The following is a 21993-nucleotide window of genomic DNA, read 5'->3' on the forward strand; positions in this document are numbered from 1 at the left end:
ATTTAATTTTAATTTATTTTATCACCAGCCGTCATTGATTTGTCTTCTCACACCGCCTTCGCTTATCCTCGGTTTCTCTTCTTCCGCTTCTTACGACTGCCGACTCTTGTTGTATAATGGATTTCTTCGGTACGCTTTGCCCACTGGTTCTTCCTGCCCTCTGTCTGCTGCGTGTTCCGTGTGTGTCTCTCCCTTGGGACATTGGAGAACACCTGTCGGTTTGTTGCTTCGAAGCCTGCCAGGAGAGGAGAAGCCGAGGGAAGTTCGCAGTTCCCAGCACCAGAGCAAGTTCCCACCAGCGAGGCTGAAATAGGGAAGGATTTTTTCGCCTCCCTACCCCATCATCCCGAGACTCAAGCTGAATCTCTTTTCTCTTATGATTATAGATATTATAATATGTTCATTCATGGATTTATCTCAAATGACAGGCAGATAAAAATTGTTGATTTTTCTCGTCTGACCGTTGACTTCCCGCGCCGATTGGGGAGGCAAGGTAGGCGCACCGATCCGATTTCGGTCGTTGCGCCGGCGGAGGTGCCCGTGTGTTCCCGCGGCCGTTTCGAATCGTCCACTATTTAGTCTCGTCAGCAGCGTTTGTCTGGTTTTGTTTCTATCTGCCCACCGATCCTCCCGCTTCTCCATTCGTTACAAACTACCTCCGCGCGATTGACTCTACAGCTCGCCTAAGGGTTCGCCGTCGCACCTATCAGGGAGCTACTTGCTGCTGCTGCTGCTGCTGCGCTGCTAGGCCCAGGCGCAAAGACGTCCGTACCGAGAATCGGACCTTTAACTATGCGGGTCTTGAAAGCCATCATAATGTAAAATAAATAAACCGTAGGATTCTTGTTGCCCGCTATCTCGATGTTACATCTCTCGCTATCCATCCATCCCGGTTGGGATTGGTGGAATTTCTCCCAATAGAAGTGACCCACCGGAGCAGCAAAAACAAAAGCCAGCTAGGGGACGTAGAGCGACTCCCCACCACCTCTGTCGTGTACTCCCATCGAGATTGTACGATCAAATGTCAAAAGTCTTCAACACCAACCGAACGACATGACGCTCCACCCTCGCATACCTTTTCTCGTCGTGTTTGGCCGCCGTGGCTGGGCTTTTGGGGTATTAATCTGTCTACATCTACCTTTTGCATTGCCCAAGCAAGTGGAATATCGAGCGCATGCGCGCAACTGCGCTAATTGGGTACGCAGGTACCGCAACACAGAGGTAAGGAAAACTCCAGGAGGACGCAGAAATTGGGCATCCCTCCGAAAATCAAATCGCTTTCGATTGACATGCTCCAGATGTGAGCACCGAGATAACGGAGCGGGGACGGTGTGTTCGGAACATCATGTGCAGAAAAAAACAACAACACCAATGGGAAACGATAGCGATCGAGTGGCTGGCGGGGCAACCTCAGGCTACGCGCACGCCTGGTAGCCAAACAGAAGGTATCTCGTCAACTCGTCAGCTCTCCGCGACCTCGATCCACGCGTGATGGCGGACTTCCAAATGTGTGCGAGTGCTCAGACGTTTGATGTCCGATCAGGCGATCTGAGATTCCAGCAGAGGGTTGGTGGAAATTCGAATAGTTATATCATTATTAGCATAACACACGCACAGACAAACTCACACACAGAGCTAATAAACGAGTCACCTCGGACTAGGAGCCCCTACATGACCCCGCGACGCAAACGTCATGGGAACTTAGCGTCAGTGTCCACATATCGTTTCCGCTGCGGCTTTCAGTGTCTAGGAAGTGTCGTGCACGTTAAGCTTTGGGGATTTCGGTTCATATTTGAGTGACTGTGCTGCCCTCTTTCTGCTTCTTCCGCTTAATCAACCGCTCCACAACAAAGTATGCGCAATGTATATCTTTCCCACTTCTTCTCGGTGCTTATCGAAATGCAAAAAAACGCGATCGAAACGCAAAACAGTATTGAAAGTTTTAATCTTGTCGTTAATTACTAGAAAAATGTATTGATCAATCAACGACGTATTCTGACATTTTGCTTGCCCCGCACCGTTTCATGGCCACAGCGATGGCTTCATTATACGATTGCCTGCAGCAGCAGCAGCCGTCCGGACAATCGGGACGGAAATGATCGGATTATGATAGTGGAAGATGGTGGATTAAAAGTTTTTTTTGTTTTATGCTTACACTGGCGAATACTGTAGGCGATGTGTTCCAGTGACTGCGAAAAAAAAGTCGGTTGGGACAATTTGCAAGCAAAAACAGTGAACAAAACCAACAGAATACCATCGCGAACTCGGAACCGTAACGCCAAACAAGGTAAGCTTAGGTGGTGGTGGTGTTGGTACTGGTACCGGGGGCCTTAGATTAGCACATTTTATACGGCCATTTTCAAATAGGCTTTGTGGGCTTTGAATAATGACAGACAACTGGGCAGTAAAATGTCAAGTGGAATTGATGGTCGCTTTTAATTCGACGCAATTCATTTGGGGTGGACGCAGTGGTGGTTTAGCTGCAATAAAGCTGTGGCTGTGTGTCACATAGAGTATGGCGCGGGAACACACATTCTCAATAAGACACTCATTTATTGCCAGCAGATGGCGGCACCGCCGAGTGCGGCGGGAGGATGGATTATTTAAGGTTCATTCAAAAATATATGATCATCATTAGTTATGGCGTATTTTAGGAAAACCCTACACCACGAGAAGCTCTCTACGCGCAAGATTAAGTGACGCTTCGTTTTACCATCTCACATTACACGAACACGAATGTATGAGTGGACGCGTAAGTAGGGACCCTCTTGCCCCCACCATTATGGGTCATAAATTATACTCCCTTTTTTGCCGGCACTCTTTCTCTATCTCTCTCTCGGCATTCTTTCCCCTTTTGCCTGGGAGGGATTGCGCGAACCGTGCGCGAGTACTTGCTGCACCTAACACGTAATTGCTCATTATCAATTTCAACGTAATTTGCCGATGATGAACAAATAATCATATAATGATAATGATCCAACCCGCGAGCAGAGAACGAGAGATGGTTCGCGTTCGTTGCTTCGCTCCATTTTCACGTACGGCTTGAACCTTTGCGAACAGTACGGCAACATGGCAGAGCCTTCGGCAGAGCTTAAGGCTTTAAAGGAGGCAGCACTTACTCCTTGAGGCGCCTAGCCTCGCCGATTCGATGGTCATTGAAACTAGACCTTCACAAAGCATTGGTTGCTGCAAACATACACTCTCACCTTCTCCTTGTGCGCGCGATTCATTTTCTTCAAAACATAGCAAACATCATCTGTGCAAAAGCAGAGGGAAGCAGATGGAGAGAAACCATCTTCTCATGATGACAGCCGGTAACTAACTACCCGCTACTCAATCATTCAAACCTGTCAGCGAAAGCGACCCCGAAGCTGGGGCGTGTGCGTGTGTAGTGTACGGTTTTTTGCTCAACCCAACCCCTGGCTGGCCCGGCTGCGGATCCTAACCGTAGCAATAGACGATGCGCAATCTCAGATTGCGCATATATTTATCTGTCAAACGGCCCGATTTGATATATTTATCTGTCAAAAAATATTTATATATCTCGGACATATAAATCTCGAAAATTCATGCGCAATCTTAGCGCAATCTTGGATTAATACGTTTGTTTACATATAGCGGTAGGTATTGAAACGAAAAAATATGAGATGAGCGTTGATTTTTGAGCCAAAAATCTAATTAAATTTTGATTACAGCCATGGAGAACGAATCGCCGAACGTGCCGAATCGCCGGAACTATATAAAATTGGTAAATATATAATCATTCTGTTTTTTATACCGGTGTTTTTGTAGTGGAAGCAATGCTTGGGTTTTTTTTGTAGCTTTATTTTTCCTTAAATGATATATGTTCAGTGTTTGTGATTTGTGTATGCGGTTATACTAAAGAAATTTAGAAATATGGGCAACAATTGAATTATTATTAAATTTCGATTATTTTCCGGCTTGGAAAAAAAACAACACCGCTGCTGCTTCTCCAGCTACCGGCAATTTTTTTAAACGACAGCTGCTTTGCAGTTTGTTAAAAAAAATTGTAAAAATTGTAGATTGTTAAAAAGTCAAATTGTAAAAATTGTAGATTGCAAAAATTGTAAAAAAATTAAATTGTAAAAATAGTAAATTGTAAAAATTGTACTAATTTAATGTACCTAGCTAGTCTTTATTGTTACAGGAATAAACCATTGAACTGAAATGTTTTATTTGTACATTGCAGCTCTTTGAGAACTGACCTGGCTGTACCACGGGATGTTATGTTTCTTATTAGTCCGCATACACTAATAATCGTTTGGAATTCTGGAATGTAGGTTATGCGGTTTTGGTCTTCTTCCAACAGGAAATCTTTCTTATATTTCGGAATACCAACTATTCCTGCTGGCCCTGCTTTCCTGCACCATTTTTGCTGCAACCTCTACCCCAACTGCTACAATGGAAGCTATTGCTGTTGCCGCTGCGATTAAAAAAAACTTTCTTATTTTTACAGGAACGTTTATGTATATTTAAATATTTTATATTACAGCTCTCTCGAGTTAGAGGACTGATAATGGAAGAAAACTGCTGCATCTTCCGGGCCATCAAAATAATAACGGGGTCATGGGGATGGTGAATGAATAGAGTCGAGATTAATCGTTTTTTTATTATTGATTTGCTTCCAGAATGTTGAGAAAAGCCTTCGGCTAATTGCCGAGGTGGAACGACGGCCTGCTTTATGGCAAAAGCGGTCGGAGTTCTACAAAAACGGTATTCGGCGAAGGGATGCGTGGACCGAGATTGGTGGACTCTTGGACCTCACCGTCGAAGAGGCGAGCTACCAGTGGAGGAAGCTGCTGACCAGCTACAGGACTTATAAGTCCAAGCTGCGTAAAAGTCAGCAAAGCGGAGCAGGTACTAATCAAATTTAAAATAATATGAAATTGTTCAATGACATAATTTTATCATTCGTAGCGGCTGAGGACGTCTTCCACCCAAGATGGTTCGCCTTCGACGCGATGAGGTTCCTCGATGATACCATGAAGGACGGCACGCATCTCGATACGGTAAGTTGTTTTGTTATTTATCTGTAAATTTTATATTTCACTGCGAGTTAAGGGCGGTCCTGTGGCACAGCAACAACATGCCCGTCATGGGTTGAAGCCTCATATGGACCGTTCTCAAACGATCGCAAATAAATCGTTTTATCTGAATAACTTGCCAAGCGTGATTCACGTTGAACCATTCTTTCATCTAAACAATGGTGGGTGGACAATGCAAAGGTACAAGAGTACTAACGACGATGTGGGTTAGCATATTATTCATATAATGTATAATTGCATGTAATCTATGCACATTCTACGATTTAATAACTACTGATTAGCTTAATAATTGACACATACAAAGAGTTGTATTGCATTAATGATTAAGTTGGTTATTATACTTAAGATCATGTGCAATGTGTAAACGTATATTCAACAAGTCGTTTGGCGTGCGACAGGGTATGCCTTGTAGTCCGCTCATTGTAGCTGGAGCTCTCTCGCCTTCTACAAAACGCCCATTGACGACCCTGTCAAAAGATGAAGGGCGAGTGTATGTATTGCGTGAAGCACTCTGTCGAAGAAAATTATGGAGATATATTGTTGTCATAATAACCGTTTTAGCATCTTCTGGCTCTAGCAGAATCGGGCTTTTATAAATGCGGAAACGGTTGGCTAAAATCCCGAACACATTTTCAACGATCATTCGAGCACGAGAGTGACGTTTGTTGAAAACTCTTTCAATTGTCCCTTCCGCATGCATGCCTCCAAATGGTCGAATGCAGTACCTGGTAAAAGCAAACGCTTTATCGCCTAAAAGAAAGTAAGGTACTCGCATTGCATATGGAACTCGCAGTGGTTCAGGTTCCGGTACATTCAAACTGTTGTTTTCCAGCCTCTGGTATAAGCGTGTGTTTTTAAATACACCTCCGTCAGATATTCCACCTTTTCCTCCAATATCTGCATGTAAAAAGTTGTAATCGGCATCTACTACCGCAAGTAAAACAATGCTGAAATAATGTTGATAGTTGTAATACTCTGATCCACTATTACTAGGCTTTTCCACTTGTACGTGTTTGCCATCAATGGACCCAATTGCATGCGGAAAATTCCACCTTTGTTCAAACTTTTTTGATTTCTCCTTCCATTCTTCTGCTGTGGACGGCATCTGAAATGATAATAACACATACAAAGATAAATTAATTATATATTTCATAAATTTAACTCATATGTATTGCTCGTCGTTGGATATCAATGCAACCTTATTTATTTTGTAACTTTTTGATTATGCTATCTCATTATTTTTTATCTCTCTTTTCAGTTCGATGACGAACAAGACACCTCCACCCAAGCCCACCCAATCCCTTCTTGTTCCTATTCCTCAATTCCGCCCCAACCAACAATCCCAGCACCAACAATCCCAGCACCAACAATCCCAGCACCAAATCCAGCACCAACAACAGCACGAACTACAGCACCAACTACAGCACCAACCCCAGCACGAACTCCAGTACCGATCCCAGCACCAATCCGAGCAACAACAACTCCAGCACCAACCCCAGCACAAACCCCAGCACCGACCCCAGCACCAAGCCCAGCACCCACTCCAGCGATGGAAAATTATTTGTCCATGTTTGGCCAGTGGGTGGGGGCATGGTTAATCCATTTACCACCAGACCAACAAAACGATGCCACTAATCGTTTGCGGCAGACGATGCTGGAGTGGGATCTGGAACACAATAAAAAATAAAATAAAAAAAAATACAAAAACATACCTTTACATAGCTCCGCAAATGTTTATTTAAACAAGCACACACATCCTTTACAATTTTGGCAATCGATGATTTAGAAACCTAAAATTATACAATACTCATTAAAATCCGAACATTTCATTTTAATTCGTTCAACATTAGGCTCTTGCATCGTTTTCGATTGCTAACTTCTCTTCACTTGCTTTTGTCCGAAAAAGTTTTATCAGTCCTGCGTACGGGGAGACGGTTTGTATGAGATTCGATGTTGCCACGGTGCTGCCATGGAAAAGACCGACGCCACTACCGTCTCCAATCGGACCGCCGAAACAAGAAAAAAAACAAAACATACTTACCCGAAACAAGTATTGCAAGCTTGCAAATGTCTCCCCCGTTGCCAAATACCGCAATGTTATTAAAAGCCTTTCTTGGGCCGTGATCGCTTCTCGCATATTTGTATCCATGCGGCTTATTTCTGGACCGACCAAGGCATAAAGACGATCGAAATCTTCGTGTTTCATCCGCATAAAATTTTTTATCGTATCGTTTACCATTTCGGCCTTGATGTCGTCCAACAGACGATTTCCATCCTGTCTTCTGCGGAAGAAAACTGGTCGCATCCACCACCGACGGTTTCGCCGAAGACGCCGGTTGTAATTATGATCGTTGTTTGATAAATAATCACTCATGGCTGGAAAATGAAGCTGCTTACGGATTAACACGTTCAGTTGTGGCGGAAGCCAAAACAAAACAACACAACGCATGCAAATGACGTTTATAGGCCAGGGTTGGCTTCGCGGAAACGATATATTTTTTGACAGATAAATATATGCGCAATCTGAGATTGCGCATCGTTTATTGATACGGTAAAACATCTTCGCAATGGGCGCAGACAAAAAATAAAGACTGGGGCATCCCCCCTCCGGTGAAAACGCGTGAAAGTGCACAAACGGCGGCACCTGGCACGCCTTATAGATTGATATAGGCTGGTTGATGAGGTAGATGGGAAAAGATGGAAGTTCCTCTCGTCGGTAGCGGGAAAAAGGGAAAATAAATAAATAATAATAATACATCGCTTAGCGATAGCTCCACTTGCCACAAACCGATCGATCTCTCTGGATGCCTGGGTGGATGACGTACGCTTGAAAGGCGTCGCCGGACCCACACCCATTACGTACCGTCCTACCTAGTGCGCTCCTTCAAATGCGATCGATCCCGAAGATGTCGACAGAGGGAGCTAGCTAGCGAGCGAGCGGTCCCATGACTGGGCTAAGTAATCAATTATGAGCATTATGACGGCACCCGAGGTCTTCCCGAGCAGGGGATGATGGGTGGAGATGAGACGTAAAATAAAAAAATAAACCCTTCAAAACCAAAGCAAGCAATCGAGGCAGCGAATTAACCTATCACGCCGCAAACGATCGCGCGCGTCTTGAAAGCGGATGATGAAGACGATTGCGTGAGTTAGGGATTCTGGTGCTGCGCGAGAGCGTTTTTTTTCTATTGGTCTGCATTTGATCTTTCCTCTCCATCTCGGGGATCGTTGTTTTTACTCTGCGACGCCGAGACAAGCGCAATTATAATTGCAACCCAAACCCGATCGAACAGAGCGATACATTACCTTAACACCCTTTTGACTGCTGAAATCCGTACTCAGGCACTGGACGGCGACGTTGATCTGCGAACGATAGCGAGATAGGGAAAAAGACATATATAAATTAATAAATTAATAAAAGATAGCCGCAACAGGGCAACATGCGGTGGTGTTATAAAGCGCAACTGCGAGCCTGTCGTACAAAGTGTGTACAATGTACGAACTTTAGCGGACGCGGCAGCGGCTAGCGGTAAACGATTGCGTGGTAACGATTAGTGCAAAATGTTGTCCTAGGGTTTATGCGCAATCCACCACCTTTCGGCCCCCCGTTTCCGCTGGCCACAATCGTGTCGTGTTAAACACGACCAAGCGGACGCCGGCGATGGACATGCCGATGGCATTCCGAGGGTACTTCATCATTACTACAGCCTCCGCTCGCGGGATGCGGAATTCTCTCACGCGCTAGTAGAAGTAGTAGTGGCCGGATCGGCCGGCGGATTGAATGATTGCATTTGCTTAATTTAATCTTTCTTTCCTAACGGCAGGTTCGCTGCTTGTTTTGTAGGCGGTGTTGATTGTGGTGCCATTTCGTACAAAGTAGTAGGGGTGTCTCGTGTGTGTGTGTGTGTGTCTGTTTGTAGGCAAATATTATCCATGGCTTTTGACAGTTGACAGATGATGGGTAAGTCGTTAGATTTGTTTTTACCCGCTAGAGGGTGTAAATGAAGTGTCGACTAGTCGTTATTGAAGGAGAAGCGCGTTTTCTTGAATTGATCGGTTTGGTGGGCTATATTTTAAAATTGAATATCTTTGCACACAAAAACGCATGCACAATTACTCATGTAAATTAAAGAGAATGCTCATTCAATCTGCACTGTACATTCTATTGCTTACGGTACATTACACCTGTTATCAACCGCTGACCATCCACGTTCAAAGCATTCTCTCTGCAGTAGAAATGGACATTGCGTTGGCACGAAATTCCAATGCCGTCTGGTATGCTTTCCAAGGAAAATCGCAGCTTTCCAAGAACGCAACGGAACGAATTCTAGCCCCAGCTGTCCACCTACAACGTGAACACGCACGCGATTTTCCGCTAGCGGAATGGGCAGTTAATCATTGGGCGTAGGTGATTTGTTAGCCTGGCGTTTGAGGCTCGCGTACCACCGGAAAAAAAGGACGCTTCTCGACGCAGCAGCAACAAGCAACGCGGAGGGATACCACCGTTAGGCGCAATGACGATCTTCGCGACTGCCACGGCGTGAATGTTGATGATGATGATGATGATTATTATTATTTTTATGAAGACAGTTGCACGGTGTACGGGATAAATGGTTGGCCACTTGTTACCGCTGCGCCCATTCACCTACGGGTGGCCATCAGGTGCACGCTGCTTGCGCATAACATTTCCCAAACGATCTGCACACGCTTGCGCGCACTCGCCCTGCCCGCAACCCTTCTTTCCCCCACGAGGTCGCGAAGGAGATGGATGGTTTGGCGCGCACTTTCCCCCACCGGCAACAGGGCAGCGTAAAGTTTTGCACGTGAGCAAAACCTTCGTTGCAGCACGTCGTCCAGGCACTGTTGCTGTTGGTTTGTTTTATGCACACAATCTATGCACACAAACACGGTGGTGCTGATGGGGGGGGGGGGGGGGGGGGGGTAAACCGCGCCAATAGGACGATTTCCACACGCGGTGTGACGTGCGCCATAGAAGAGTAGCGACACCGATCGCACCAAACTGATGGGCGGTGATAAAAAGAGAAGTGATTGCCCCATGTCTGGGTCACCGCGTATGCGCTCAAAACCCTCAACCGCCTCGTTCGTTTGCTTATTAAAAGCGTTTAACGATAATTGCATGACACCGAGGCGAGCACTCAGCGGTCTTCGCCAGGCAGTTTATCGGTTCAATCTAGGGAAAAGAATAATCTAATCAGCTTTCCTCCCCCTCGACCGCGCGTACTGGTGACGCGATCGTAAAAGAAAAGATCAACACGATGGTGGTGGAGATCAGACTTTTGCTGCTGCTGCTGCTGCTGGCATGCGATCGGTCTGACCCCATTTGCCAGGCATCGAGATCGAGCGGATTGATCGTCTCCGATTAGACACGACCCTTGAAGGTTTGCTTTGACACTACTATGTCGCCGAGGTCCGATTCCACCGGAAAAGGGGATTGTACTTTCATCTCGTTAAACGGTTTTACTATCTGCCTCGCTTCGTGTGTGTCGATTTTCCAAATGAGACAACCGAATCACCCTCTCTGTATGTGGTATATGAGAGGGTCAATATAGTGCTCTTTTTAAATGCTGTACACAAGTGAAGCTTTCAAGTTGTAAATTTATAGCACCATCATGATCTTTCCAACAAACTTTTAATATGCCTTTCCGTTTTGGGGGGCTACAATCCACGTGCCACAACGTCGGAAGGTTCGTCGGCAATCACAGCTAATTATGACATTTCCTTCACAACCTGTCGATGCGTTCGATGGCCCAGTGCACCATAAACTCGACCAGTTAAATGCCAATTGGGTGAAAAATAATCATCGTATGTATGTTTGCTCCTCACCCAAATTAAGAAAGAGACGGCTGGCAAAACCCACAAAGGAATGAAGCCATAAATAAAACCCCCCAAGAGAGGACAAAACCGGCGACATCGCCCATGTCTTAATCATCATCGATACCATAACCTAACCTCAACATTCTTGAGTCACGTTTTCCGTCTTGTCTCTTTTGCGAAACCGGTGGAAGTTATCTGATGGTAATGCTGAAGCAAGAACCAACAGACATTTGCACACAGCACGGTAAAGAAAACGGGAGATGATACAAATATTGTCACTACCAGCGGACAACTGCATACCAAAGCAGAAGGGACGCTATTAAAGCTCAGAATGTATGCCTGCCGGGATTTTGGCCACGAATGTTTTTCACCTTTTTCGGCTGCATTTGCATCGAAAACGGCACCCGATCACTCCGTTCGTGAGTGATGGACGAAGGTGTGTCTCTGCTTTACGATTTTGTCGCATATCACCACTGTGCATCGCAGCAAAAGGGACGAAACCAGCAAAACAGAAGCACAGAATTTGCACACAACAACAACAACAACAACAACAACAACAACAAAAACGAAACAATCAAAACGATTTCGCTGGCGACGGCTGCGACTTCACCGTCAGCGGAGCGCAGACGAACACACAAACAAATTAAATGATTATCGCTTTATTTTCGACACATGATTCTGTGTCCCGTCCGACCGCGCAATGAAAGAAGCGTGCCGGTGCGCGCACTGGTCCACTGGCGTTCCCGAAAACGGACAGAAGCCGTTTTTTACGAGGTTTTATCATCATCATCACCCCGGCACAGTGGCCCAGTAGCAGTGGGAGGGTGCGCTGCCACACTTGGACGCGTTTGCCCATTAACAAATGTAACACACAAACACGCACCTTTGTGGAATGAAAGACGCCACGCGGCGGAGGAATTGATTTTTCTTCCGCCAGCGCCCCTTTTCAACCCCGTTTTTTATCATTTCTTATCCGCACAAGGCGGAACAGCGTGTTGCATAGATGCAGGCGGTAAACTGTCAACCGGGTTGCCGGTCCTGGCGAAATCGCAACTCCGTTTTAGTAATATTTTAGCAACTTTATTACACTCCGACAGTTTTATTTCGGTTCCGCGCCAGCGTGTGTTTCGGGACGTTGGCAATGCCTGGGGAGGCCTCAACCGGTGTCTTTCCCAATCTCCGCCGACGGATATAGATTAAGACGTTTGCGACAATCGATTCGAGATGTGGTTGTTTTTTTTTGCTTCTCCAACCACTATGTGCCAAACGAGCTACATTTACAAGTTGTTAAATTAAATCCGATGGATATGCGTTCTTGGGGTCATTAATTTATTGAAATTTATGCTTCGTTCGCTGCTGCGTTGCTATTGGTTGTCACAAAATGCGAATAAGGCGCCCTCTGCGGGGATTGAATGGAAGCTGTGCGACGCGGAGATTGCTCTGAGTGCAAGGTGTACTAACTGGAACCTTGAGCGTTTTTATTTCCCTTACCGAGTGGCGCTCGCAGTTGCCAAAGCGAACGGAACGGCGAGACTGTACAAGGTAAAGATTACAATTTGATTGTATTAAACGCCCAAACGCAAACATCGTGTATCGCGATGCGGGCATAAGAGCGTACAAGACACTGAAGGACACATCGAATGTGTTCCCTCCTCCCGGAAGAGGCCGGCCGGTGGTGGTCATTGGCACTAATCGAAATATTAATTTTCAACCCTCGCCCGTTCCAAACGCAGCTGCCGATCCGATTTCCGTCTCTTGTAGCTTCCCCCGCCTTACCTTCGCGAGCGTATCGCTAGATGGCGTAACGATAGGAAGGGAGTGAAAAGTCTTCCACGCCGCTGTCTGCCGGATGACATCACCCGAAGCGACACAGCCACTTTCCCATGACGCATCGACAGACGGCGGGCGCGCGAAAAGAAATTAGTGTGCCACATGCCTACGCAACCAAACCAGCCAGCCAGCCAACCAGCCACACAAACACTGTCCGCAACACACTTGCCGCCAACTCTGTCTGTCCCTCCTAGGTTTCTACAGCGCTGCTGCGTAAGCCCACGCGAAACAAACCTAGCCATCGGGCGAACGGTCGCGGGTTCACGGTGCCGGGGTTCGCCCGTTTCGGGATCCGATCGGTCATCCGTATGCCCGCGTGTCGACCGCGTATCGATCGGACGTGCCGCGGTTCGATCGACCAACGCAAACCGCGCACACACCGCGCCTGGTGACACTTTTACACTTCTTTCCGGCACTTGGGTACGCGCGCGCGCGTGGAGGTTATTGCGCTGGATCGCACATGTCAACTGTGCGCTGATTTATTTCTGTGTGTGTGTGTCCGTCCGAGGGGGCTGACTCGCAGTGTCGCGTTTTTACTATCATTGTTGCTACTGCGCGCGTTGGCCCTTCATCAGCGGAGTTCGTTGGACCGAAATGGTTAATAGCAAACACTCACACACACACAGGGTTTGCGGTAGACACAATAGTTCAAACTGGAGCCTACCGGAGCCGGGAGTTCGATTAATCATTGCGATATTTATTCCCGACCGGAAAGCGAAATGGCTGTCGTAAGTTGTTTCTCTCTTCCCAAACTTCTAAATCTCCTACTGACATTGGTCCCCGGTTTGGTTGGGAAATGCAGAAGCCAGCAATCAATAGGAGATCGATGATTTCCTTTGCGCAAGGGAAGTCATGCAGAGTGACACGGTTTCTGCTCTCGGGCGGGCAGAGAGTAACATTGTTAGGGTCAGATATCTCCGCTAAGCGTTATAAATTGTTTCAAATATTGTGAAAGCCACATTAGCATTAAGCGCTTGGGGGACGAATCTGTAACGCGCAAAACACACGCAACACATTATTCACATGCTGCAGCAGCAGCAGGTCTTTGGCAAGAAGCGAGGACCGGTAGACCTTAACTCACTGCCGCGACCACTGTCGATTAAATAGTGCAGATTAGCCATCACTACTTCTACTTTGTTTCCCGCTAGTCCAAATTCCAGCGCTTTGCTTTGCAAAAATGTTAGCAGCCACAGCAGCAGCAGTGGACAGCTGTTTGATCACCATCGCCAGGTCCCGTCGGGTGATTAGCGGGCGAGCCGGCAGCAACTCGGGAGAAGACTAATTGTCTTTTGGCACGATCTTGACGTACTCCGGGGCAGAGCAGAAAGTTGACGTTTTTGGGGCCGTGTTGTCTTCGGGGCGGTAATTAATCTTGCTCCGAGCGTTCCAAACCCTCTCCCCTATCTATTCCTCCAATATCCCGCGATAGCATCGGAATGATCTAATTCCGAGCCGCGCCGTTACCCAAACCCCTAACATGCCCGCCCCTCCCAAAGCCCAATGTGCAAAGTCTGCGCCACGGACTTAGCGACGACAATTTGCTCAAAACTGCGGACACTGCGGCGAGAAATGAAATGCGCGTATGAGTTTTCGATCATGTGCCGATGTGCCGCTCGCTGCTGTCTATCGACGAATGTTGCGATTCCCTTTTGGTTCTCCCCGGCTCCTATCGTCCCTCCGCGCTCGCCTTAGGCCGCGCGCGTAGGCGTGATCGATTGGGGTCTAGAGAAAATATTTTGTTTTGGAGCTGTGATCGAATGCGCAAACAGCGCAAACGACCAGCCAGATCTGACAACCCGCGGGTGACAAAGGGGACACATGTTCGGCCTGTCCCCCCCCCCCCCCCCTCCCTACCCCTTTTGGTGGTGATTGGCAGCGTTTGTGCGTACGCAGACATGCTGAAAGATTTATTTCACTACATCGCGACACACAATCGCGCGGCACACAGTGCGCAACCAACACGAAATGCAACACGAAAAACTAATCAAGGGATCAAACCATTTTCGGGCGTGCGGGCTTTGAGCGACAGGCGACAAGGAAAGCTCAGAACGAACCTTCCCCGCTGGTGGGTGTCCCGAAAGGTTGACGGTTCTGGTGTGTTTGGATTTAGCGCTCGTTGGAGTACTTGGAGTTCTTGGAGAAGGAGAGTGGTTGCACACACACATCGCGCTATGCGTATGTTTTCTTGGTTCCTCCATGTCTGATTCAGAATAAATGCTCTGCTCACGTTTCTGCTGAGCGTCACAGGAGCGAATATTTGATGCCGAAATGACAGAATTCAATTAGAATGTTGTTGGTTTTTGGAGGTAAGCTTTGGCAGTTAGCACCTACGCAAGTCGGGCGTACTAATTTTAATATGTGAAGGATGATGGAGATTCGGAAGAGCTCGAATGTCTTTCTTCTCGTGTCAATATCGCCTGAAACTAACATTCTGATTCAACATGATATCCAAGAGCGTATCGTTTCATTCAAAATTAGAGCATGGATGACTAAGCTTTGGTAAGGTTTCCATGTTTATTTACTGCTGAAAGATGATTCATACGGTCAAATGCTGCCTAAAAGCCCCGATGATCCAACACACTAAGGAGTGATTCACCGTTCATTAGTGCCTCGGACGACGGAAATTTCCCAAACATCAAATCAAGTTTTGAGCTTCCACACTTACCCAATAAATGTACCGTTTGCCGATGGCTCCAACGGATATTTCCAATAATTCACCCAACCTCTATAGAAGCTCACGGAATGGGGCGGTTTACGTTTTTAATATCCCGCCCGCCTGCTGACGCTTTATAACCTCTCACGAGCCGTAACCACGGCTTCTCTTGAACCGATCTGCGCCATCGATAGCTTTTGCAGTAGCGATTTTAATTAGCTTCTGCATCGACACTCCATTTTCAATCCCCTCCCTCATCTCCCCATTCCCGCTCCGGAACCGGAAAGAAAGAGTCACAAAACGCGCAGGGAATCATCTGCGGTTGGCTCTGTCCGGTGGCACGAATGCACGAACGTATCCGTACACACCGGAAAGCTAACGAGACCGACGACGCTCCGGCATCGACGCTCAACCACCATCCATGCACCGCGCGGCTCGACGTGGCCAAATCGTCGTCATAAATATTGCAATGAAATAATGTTATTATTTTTACTTCTATGATTTATCATTTCCATTACCCGATCGCACACGGCACTGTGAGTTGCGCAGGAAGGAAATTGGAAGAAGCCGAATCCAAAGCCGGCGGGACGAGCCGAGGTGTGTGTGTGCGCCGAATGGCGGCGACGGGTGATAATAATAATAAAAAAAACCGATTCCCTCCCGCTTTCCCGACCTCGGCCACTACCAACGAAATATATGAACTTCCAGCGCCATTTTAAAAAGGGCCCACCAAGAAGCCCTCGCCATCGAGAGTCACAGGAAATGAGATTATTTTAATTTATGTACACTTAATGGTGAATGTGTTTCGTGCTTTGTTGTTGTTGTTACTGTCGTTCACTGTGGTACAGAGCAAGAAGTTCCCCTTCCGATGACGATACCGATGCGACACGATGGCCTTCGCAGCTCATCGGTGTATCGGTCGTTCAAAGTGGGGGTTTTATACTTTTCACATGCGCGGTCCATCGCACCGACCTCCTTTTTCGATGAAAAATGCATTTTTCGGATCTTTTTGCTTCGTTGCACACATTCCGCACACGGCGGTCGAGGCGCGCTCGTGGGAATTGGACGCGTTACCGACTGCACTCGCACCAAACGCACTGTGCGCACAACAGGGCCTTTGTCATAAGCTTGGCACTCTGGTGGAAAACTTACCTTGGCAGAGCTCTCGAGAGGATTCCAGTAGACGGCAATCGCGTTGTGCGATACTTCCTCGATGCAACCGGCCAGCCCGACGGAGTTCTTCGTGTCTGTAAAGGAGGGAAAATGGCATGATTAAATAACAGTACCGTGGAGTGGAGAAGACACTGACATATGTTTCTCTGCGAGGGCGCGACAAAGGGTAGTTTGGCTTGAGGCTAGAAATAACACAGTTTAATTATGCGAAATCTCTTTAGGATCGAAGAGATCTTGACATCATCGTAACCATGTCAGAACCATTGCCTACAAAGCATAAACATCAACCTGACACTCAATACCGGTCATTGCCCATCTGCTATCCCCTGCCGACTAGAGAGGCTTCATTCTACCCCCGCTCGCACAGCTAAACGATTGCAATTATCCCGATACCGAAGAGCCCATGCCAGAAAAGGGATCTTATCTGCATTGCGTTCGGTTTTGTAAAATTTGATCTTTATGTCGCCTGTACATCCTCCTGCACACTGGACTAATTGAGCTACTCGATGCATGACACTGCATGACAAAACATGACAGTTTCACCGGCTGTCAACGGCAATTGACAGACGCAACATTGTCGCAACTGCAGATCCTGAACCCCGGTTGGTTGTTGCCTTCGTTCAGGGCAGAACCGGGTGTTTGGTCGTAACCGCACAGCCACGATTAAATGAATCGATAATAATTGGCACAGCCGGTGGTACGAAGAGCAACGAATACGATCATTTCCCCCTCCAGAATAGCTGGTCCAATGCGCAAACGTAAGCAGCAAGGTTGTGGAAAATAAAACAAAACGTGACGATGCTGCTCTTTACTCTTGCTCTTCTGGCAAAGGTGTAGCGAAGCGTAAGACGAGCAGGAAAGTTAATGTTGATTGTCCAGCGAGTGAACAACCGTTTGCAGCAAATTACAATCGATAAAATTACGTTTAATTGTTACGGCAGCCAGCAGCTGCTCGGCGGCCGAGATGATGGGAGGTGCAGAGATTCGCGCTGCAAGCCTAGCAGGCCAAGATAGTTTGATGTCCTACGGTGCGCATAAATGCGCGCATAACGCTCACCGATCATCACCATCCAAGCAAGGCTGGATCCGTTCTGCAGCAAAGATGGTAATTCTAATGGATCATCATACACCATCATCATCCCCCTGGGTGTGCGTTACTGGTCTGTGCAAGAACGTTTCCCCGCTCCAAAAGAAGCAGTGCATCAGCAGGAATGCTGTCCGTTGCAATTAGCAATTCGGAGTGTGGTACGCTCCGCGTTGTCTTACTCGCATGCACTGATGTCGCTCCGGATCACGTCTCCTGCCAAACAACAACCTACCCGCAGATCATGATTAAATCAAACGTACGGTCTGCGTCTCTGCTTCTACACCGAGATCCTTTGTGGCCGGTGGCAGCTGGTGCGTACAAAGAAAAGAGCGCCAGAAACACCGATCGACACCAGACAGCGACGACCGATCCGCGTCAGATTGTCCATCATTAAACCGTACCGAATGCTCGGTTGTATAAACCAGTTCCACGCACTCTTCCTCCCCTTCCAATCACACACACACTGGCTGGCCCATACATCAGCGGCCAATAATCGCCAGCAATAAGCAATAAATATAATTAAATAATTGTCCGTTTAGTTGTCGCCGGTAGATTCGCGCCAGGGCCGCGGAGAGTGCCGGGCCGAGAGTGCCGCACCGTGCCGCATGTTTCTCCCGTCGGGACCCTATCGGGAGCTTGTTTTGCATAAAATTATGATTTACTGGAAATTGGTACCCGGGGTTCGAGAGTTCAATGATAATCGATAAATAAAGCACGGTAATTGGATTCCAGGGCCTGGGCAGATTTCTCCTTCAGCTCGGAAAAGGATATGCTTAATGGATGCGCACCTCTCGCTGATGCTCATTCCAGAGAAGGGTCCACGACGTCCTAACCTCCCCACAAGCTCACTCATCACGCGGCTGCAATGATTCCTCCAACGCGCCTACCCAGAACTGCACCTTGCCACTTGGTGGCAGGTGCCTGACGGTACTTACCGGCATCTAATATTCTCTGCTTGACCGAATGCTGCCGACTGTGCCAGAACTGCCAGGCTTTAATTTCATCCTCGGGGCTTTTCTCCTCGCGGAACAGCAGCATGATGACGCTCTGGAAAAAAAGGGAAAGAGAGGAAATGTTATTACTCATACAGTATTGGCTGCCCCGCGCAAAAGCTCGCGCAATCGTGTATCCTAGAGAACGGCGTGCAGAAGGCTTATTCTGCGTTAAAGCCACTGTCACGATTCTACGCCGACGTCATTTCGAGATCGTGGCTGTTGAATTTAGGCGCCCCCGGTTCGTCAACGCACCGCAAATCGATGGCGGTAAAGGCGAGATCGCTTTTTACCCTTTTGTAGACGAATACATCGTTACTAATAGATTAATCGTATCGCTGTGTATGGTTTGCAGTGCAGAAGTTCTAGCCGGAGAACGTACGTGCTCACATTTCATACCTTCATTACCCCCCCTCTAAACCGTTTCGTTGGCCTTCATTTACTGTAACTCACCACCAAATAGGGAGCGAAAAAAGAATAAAATTCAATTTTTTTTTGTGAGAATACACGAAGTAAATCCATCATCTCTTTATCTGTTCACCATCTCCTGTTGATAGATCTTTCAGGAGACAGAGAAGAAAAAAAAAAACACACACACACACACACAGCTCATGCGCCGTTCTTTACGCGCAATGCGTTTCATCGCCCGCGGGGAAGCAAACAACGTGTCAGCGCTAAGATTGATCGAGCATCCGGGCAAACTTCCACACACACTGACACACACAACCGGAAGAAAAGACGAGAAAGGTACTGAAATTTTCAAAAGCAAAAAAATAAGCTAACCCCTTTCTTTCTTTCCCCCCTTCTCCGGCAGGAGGTTCGACGCTGGATGACAAATTAAGTTCGCGCGATTGGATGCAGTTCTGCGCTTACTGACGGGAAAAGCGGGACACTGCCGCAGTTCAAACGCACGGAATTCTCAAGCGCGGCCGCGAGGAAGGGTAAAGCTTTAATTTAAATATTTGCTCAAAGATTAATCATTGCTACTAATTCGATCGTGCCGACGGTATGCTTCAAATCCTTCGCCGTACCCTTCCCGACGCTCGAAGCGAAGGACGGTGCGCGCGTTTGGCGGCGCGTGAAGATAGCGATCTTGGTCCCAGAGAGAGAGCTGGGAACGAGATTCCCCGCTCACCGGAAAAAGCAATGCGTGTTCCGAAATCTTTACACACCCAACTGCACACACGTACGTCAGGGTGACGCACAGGAACGCACAGCCGCGATTAGGCGAATTGTTTAGGCGAACCGTTGGCGTTTGCGGAACGTTGAAAATCTGTGAAATCGTTGTGCGATGGTGGTGATGTACGCGACTAGCACATTCTCACTAGCTTTTTTTTTCTTGCGCGCGTTTCAAAACATTCCCCGTGAGTAGCGGTGGCAAGCAAACGCACTCCACGCACCATCAATAGACAACACGCATGCATTCAAACGGTTCAAAGGAGGCAGCAAAAACAGAAAAAAACGCTATAAGCTTCACATTCCTAAACGAAGCTCCTGGCTAGTTGCGGACGGCTGCAGGGAATGAAATAGTGATTGCAAACCGAGGTCTAGAGAGAGCCACAAATCTCTCTACGCAGGCGCATTTCACGCGACATATCAACACGGAACACTGCTGCTGCAGCAGGCTGCGTAGGCCGTGTGTGCTGGAGGTGGAAAATTGGAAGCCGAAAAGAATCGCACAAACAGACACATGATAGAAACGAACGCTGTGGGCTTCAACCGATGTGGTCAGTTGTCCAGTTGTGGCCGTGGGATGGATGCACAAACGCGGAGCAAAAGAAAAAAATGCATACGCTGCACCACCACCACGTGTGTGAGGAGGAAACAAAAGCGTAGAGAAGGCGCAACAGCCGACGACGACGACGACGTCGACGGGAGAATAATTATTATAAATAAGTAAACTGACTAATAGTTAGAAAGATATAGATACATTACAAACAAGGCATTTTTAGATATAAATCTTAATTAAAATTGCACTATGTTTTTCTATGCATTTACAGTTACAGCGGGACGACGTTCCGTCCATGGGGGGGTTAGGGAGCACTGCATCGCTGCACACTGATGCGGATGCAGTCTGTTTTCCTTCTTTTCCTCGCTCTTTCCTGTGTGTGTGCTTTTTTTCCTCCGTTTTTGTTGCTTTGTGTGGTATTCACTCGCCCGTTGTGTCCGGTGCATCTTGCAGACATGACGCGCGTTGGTAGGTATTATATCTTGCTGCTCTCTCTCTGCCGCCCAACGTCCGCCCAACGCATTTGTGACTTGCAATCCTTCCCTGCCCCAGGAGGCTGCAAAGTGTCTCGCATGTGTCTGCTTGTGTGCATGGGGCTGTGTGCGGACGTGTGTCTTTCTACATTTCCCCCCTCCCCGCAGTTTTCTATTTCGCCCGATTTGCGCCCGTGTGACAGGAGGTAAACGATACCGTACGCTTCGCCGGACAGCCGTTGACTAAGCCGTGCAGCGGAGGCTCCCCGGAAGGAGGGGATGGTGAAAAATGTAGCTCCGGTAATATTTTTATGTTTTATTAGCCTAAAAACTTGTCTCTTCCTGCACCGAGAGCCCAGAGAGGCACAAAGGTATGTCGTTTCGATGCTGGCGGTGGTACGACTGGCTAGTCTGGTGGTGGTAGAAGTACGTCGAGGTAACGTATTGTAGCCAATTAATAACGAACCGAACGGAACGAAACAAATCAAATCAAAATCCCCGTTTCGCACACCGGGAGGGAACGGGCGGCTGTGACGCGAAGGAATTTGCGTTCTGTACAACGGTTGTGTGACCTTTGCGGGTGTCCGAGTGTTTGCTGACGCTTTGAATGAGGCGTTTTTTCTGCAACGCTTTATTGTTGCATTCTTTTCTAAGTTCTTCTTAGGTGGCTGAGGTTCTTTTTTTTTCTTCTGCCAGAGCAGTCCATTTGCACTCCATCAGTGAAATAGAAGTTTTCATTTAGAAGTTTCAGTGCACCAATTACGTTGTCTGCCATTTTTTTGTTTTCTTTCTTCTAATGAACCAATCCATTTATGCTCGTCATCAGTGCGCTGCCGCACTAAGCGACGAACCTCACCAGAAAGTGCACAAAACCGGACACTAACTAAACCACACGGTCTGTCTATGGTTGCGAACATCTCTTTCCGCCACAGTCCCGATACAGGATCATTAGGAAAACCAGAAAAACCTGGCCTATACTTTTTCTGGGCGGCGTAAGGAGGAGGAGGAGGAGCAGCGTTAGCAGCAAGTTCCATTTTCGTGTCGGTAATTAAAAGCCACTCCCTTCCGCAGTGGTGGTGATGGTGGTGGTGGAGATGCAGGTGGTGTGAATTAAATAAAAATCACAATCAAACGATGCGTTTGCCCGTCGCAACG

General features: G+C 47.5%; 2 protein-coding genes and 1 long non-coding RNA gene across 5 annotated transcripts in view; 1 reads left to right on the forward strand and 2 right to left on the reverse strand.

Moving 5' to 3' along the window:
- Positions 1-21993, reverse strand: part of LOC1276249 (protein grainyhead) — a 191275-nt gene that overhangs the window by 20539 nt on the left and 148743 nt on the right. For all 3 annotated transcript variants that reach the window (XM_061649475.1, XM_061649476.1, XM_061649474.1), the window contains exons 10-12: positions 18580-18691; positions 16537-16631; positions 8373-8429 (exon numbers count right to left, since the gene is read on the reverse strand). In XM_061649475.1, the coding sequence (XP_061505459.1) occupies positions 8373-8429; positions 16537-16631; positions 18580-18691 (264 nt within the window). The remainder of the gene's footprint in view (positions 1-8372; positions 8430-16536; positions 16632-18579; positions 18692-21993) is intronic.
- Positions 3454-6773, forward strand: LOC133391976 (uncharacterized). The gene is made up of 5 exons (XR_009765396.1): positions 3454-3620; positions 3696-3748; positions 4211-4878; positions 4939-5030; positions 6325-6773. It is a non-coding gene; the product is annotated as an uncharacterized LOC133391976 (long non-coding RNA).
- On the reverse strand, positions 5248-7530 carry LOC133391975 (uncharacterized). Its single transcript, XM_061649477.1, has 3 exons — positions 7108-7530; positions 6779-6856; positions 5248-6171 (listed from the first exon to the last, which is right to left on the reverse strand). Exons 1-3 carry the CDS (start codon positions 7513-7515, stop codon positions 5383-5385), a joined length of 1275 nt encoding a protein of 424 aa, XP_061505461.1. The 5' UTR covers positions 7516-7530; the 3' UTR covers positions 5248-5382.

Source organism: Anopheles gambiae, chromosome 2, assembly GCF_943734735.2.
Source record: "Anopheles gambiae chromosome 2, idAnoGambNW_F1_1, whole genome shotgun sequence".
In the NCBI taxonomy this organism is placed as follows: Eukaryota; Metazoa; Arthropoda; class Insecta; order Diptera; family Culicidae; genus Anopheles; species Anopheles gambiae.

Excerpts from the sequence above, each read along its gene's own strand:
- LOC133391975 (XM_061649477.1), bottom strand. The coding sequence starts at position 7,515 with ATGCGTTGTGTTGTTTTGTTTTGGCTTCCGCCACAACTGAACGTGTTA. Across the intron at positions 6,857-7,107 it reads GCTTGCAATACTTGTTTCGG|GTTTCTAAATCATCGATTGC; the intron begins GTAAGTATGTTT and ends GTATAATTTTAG. Across the intron at positions 6,172-6,778 it reads ATTTGCGGAGCTATGTAAAG|ATGCCGTCCACAGCAGAAGA; the intron begins GTATGTTTTTGT and ends TTATCATTTCAG.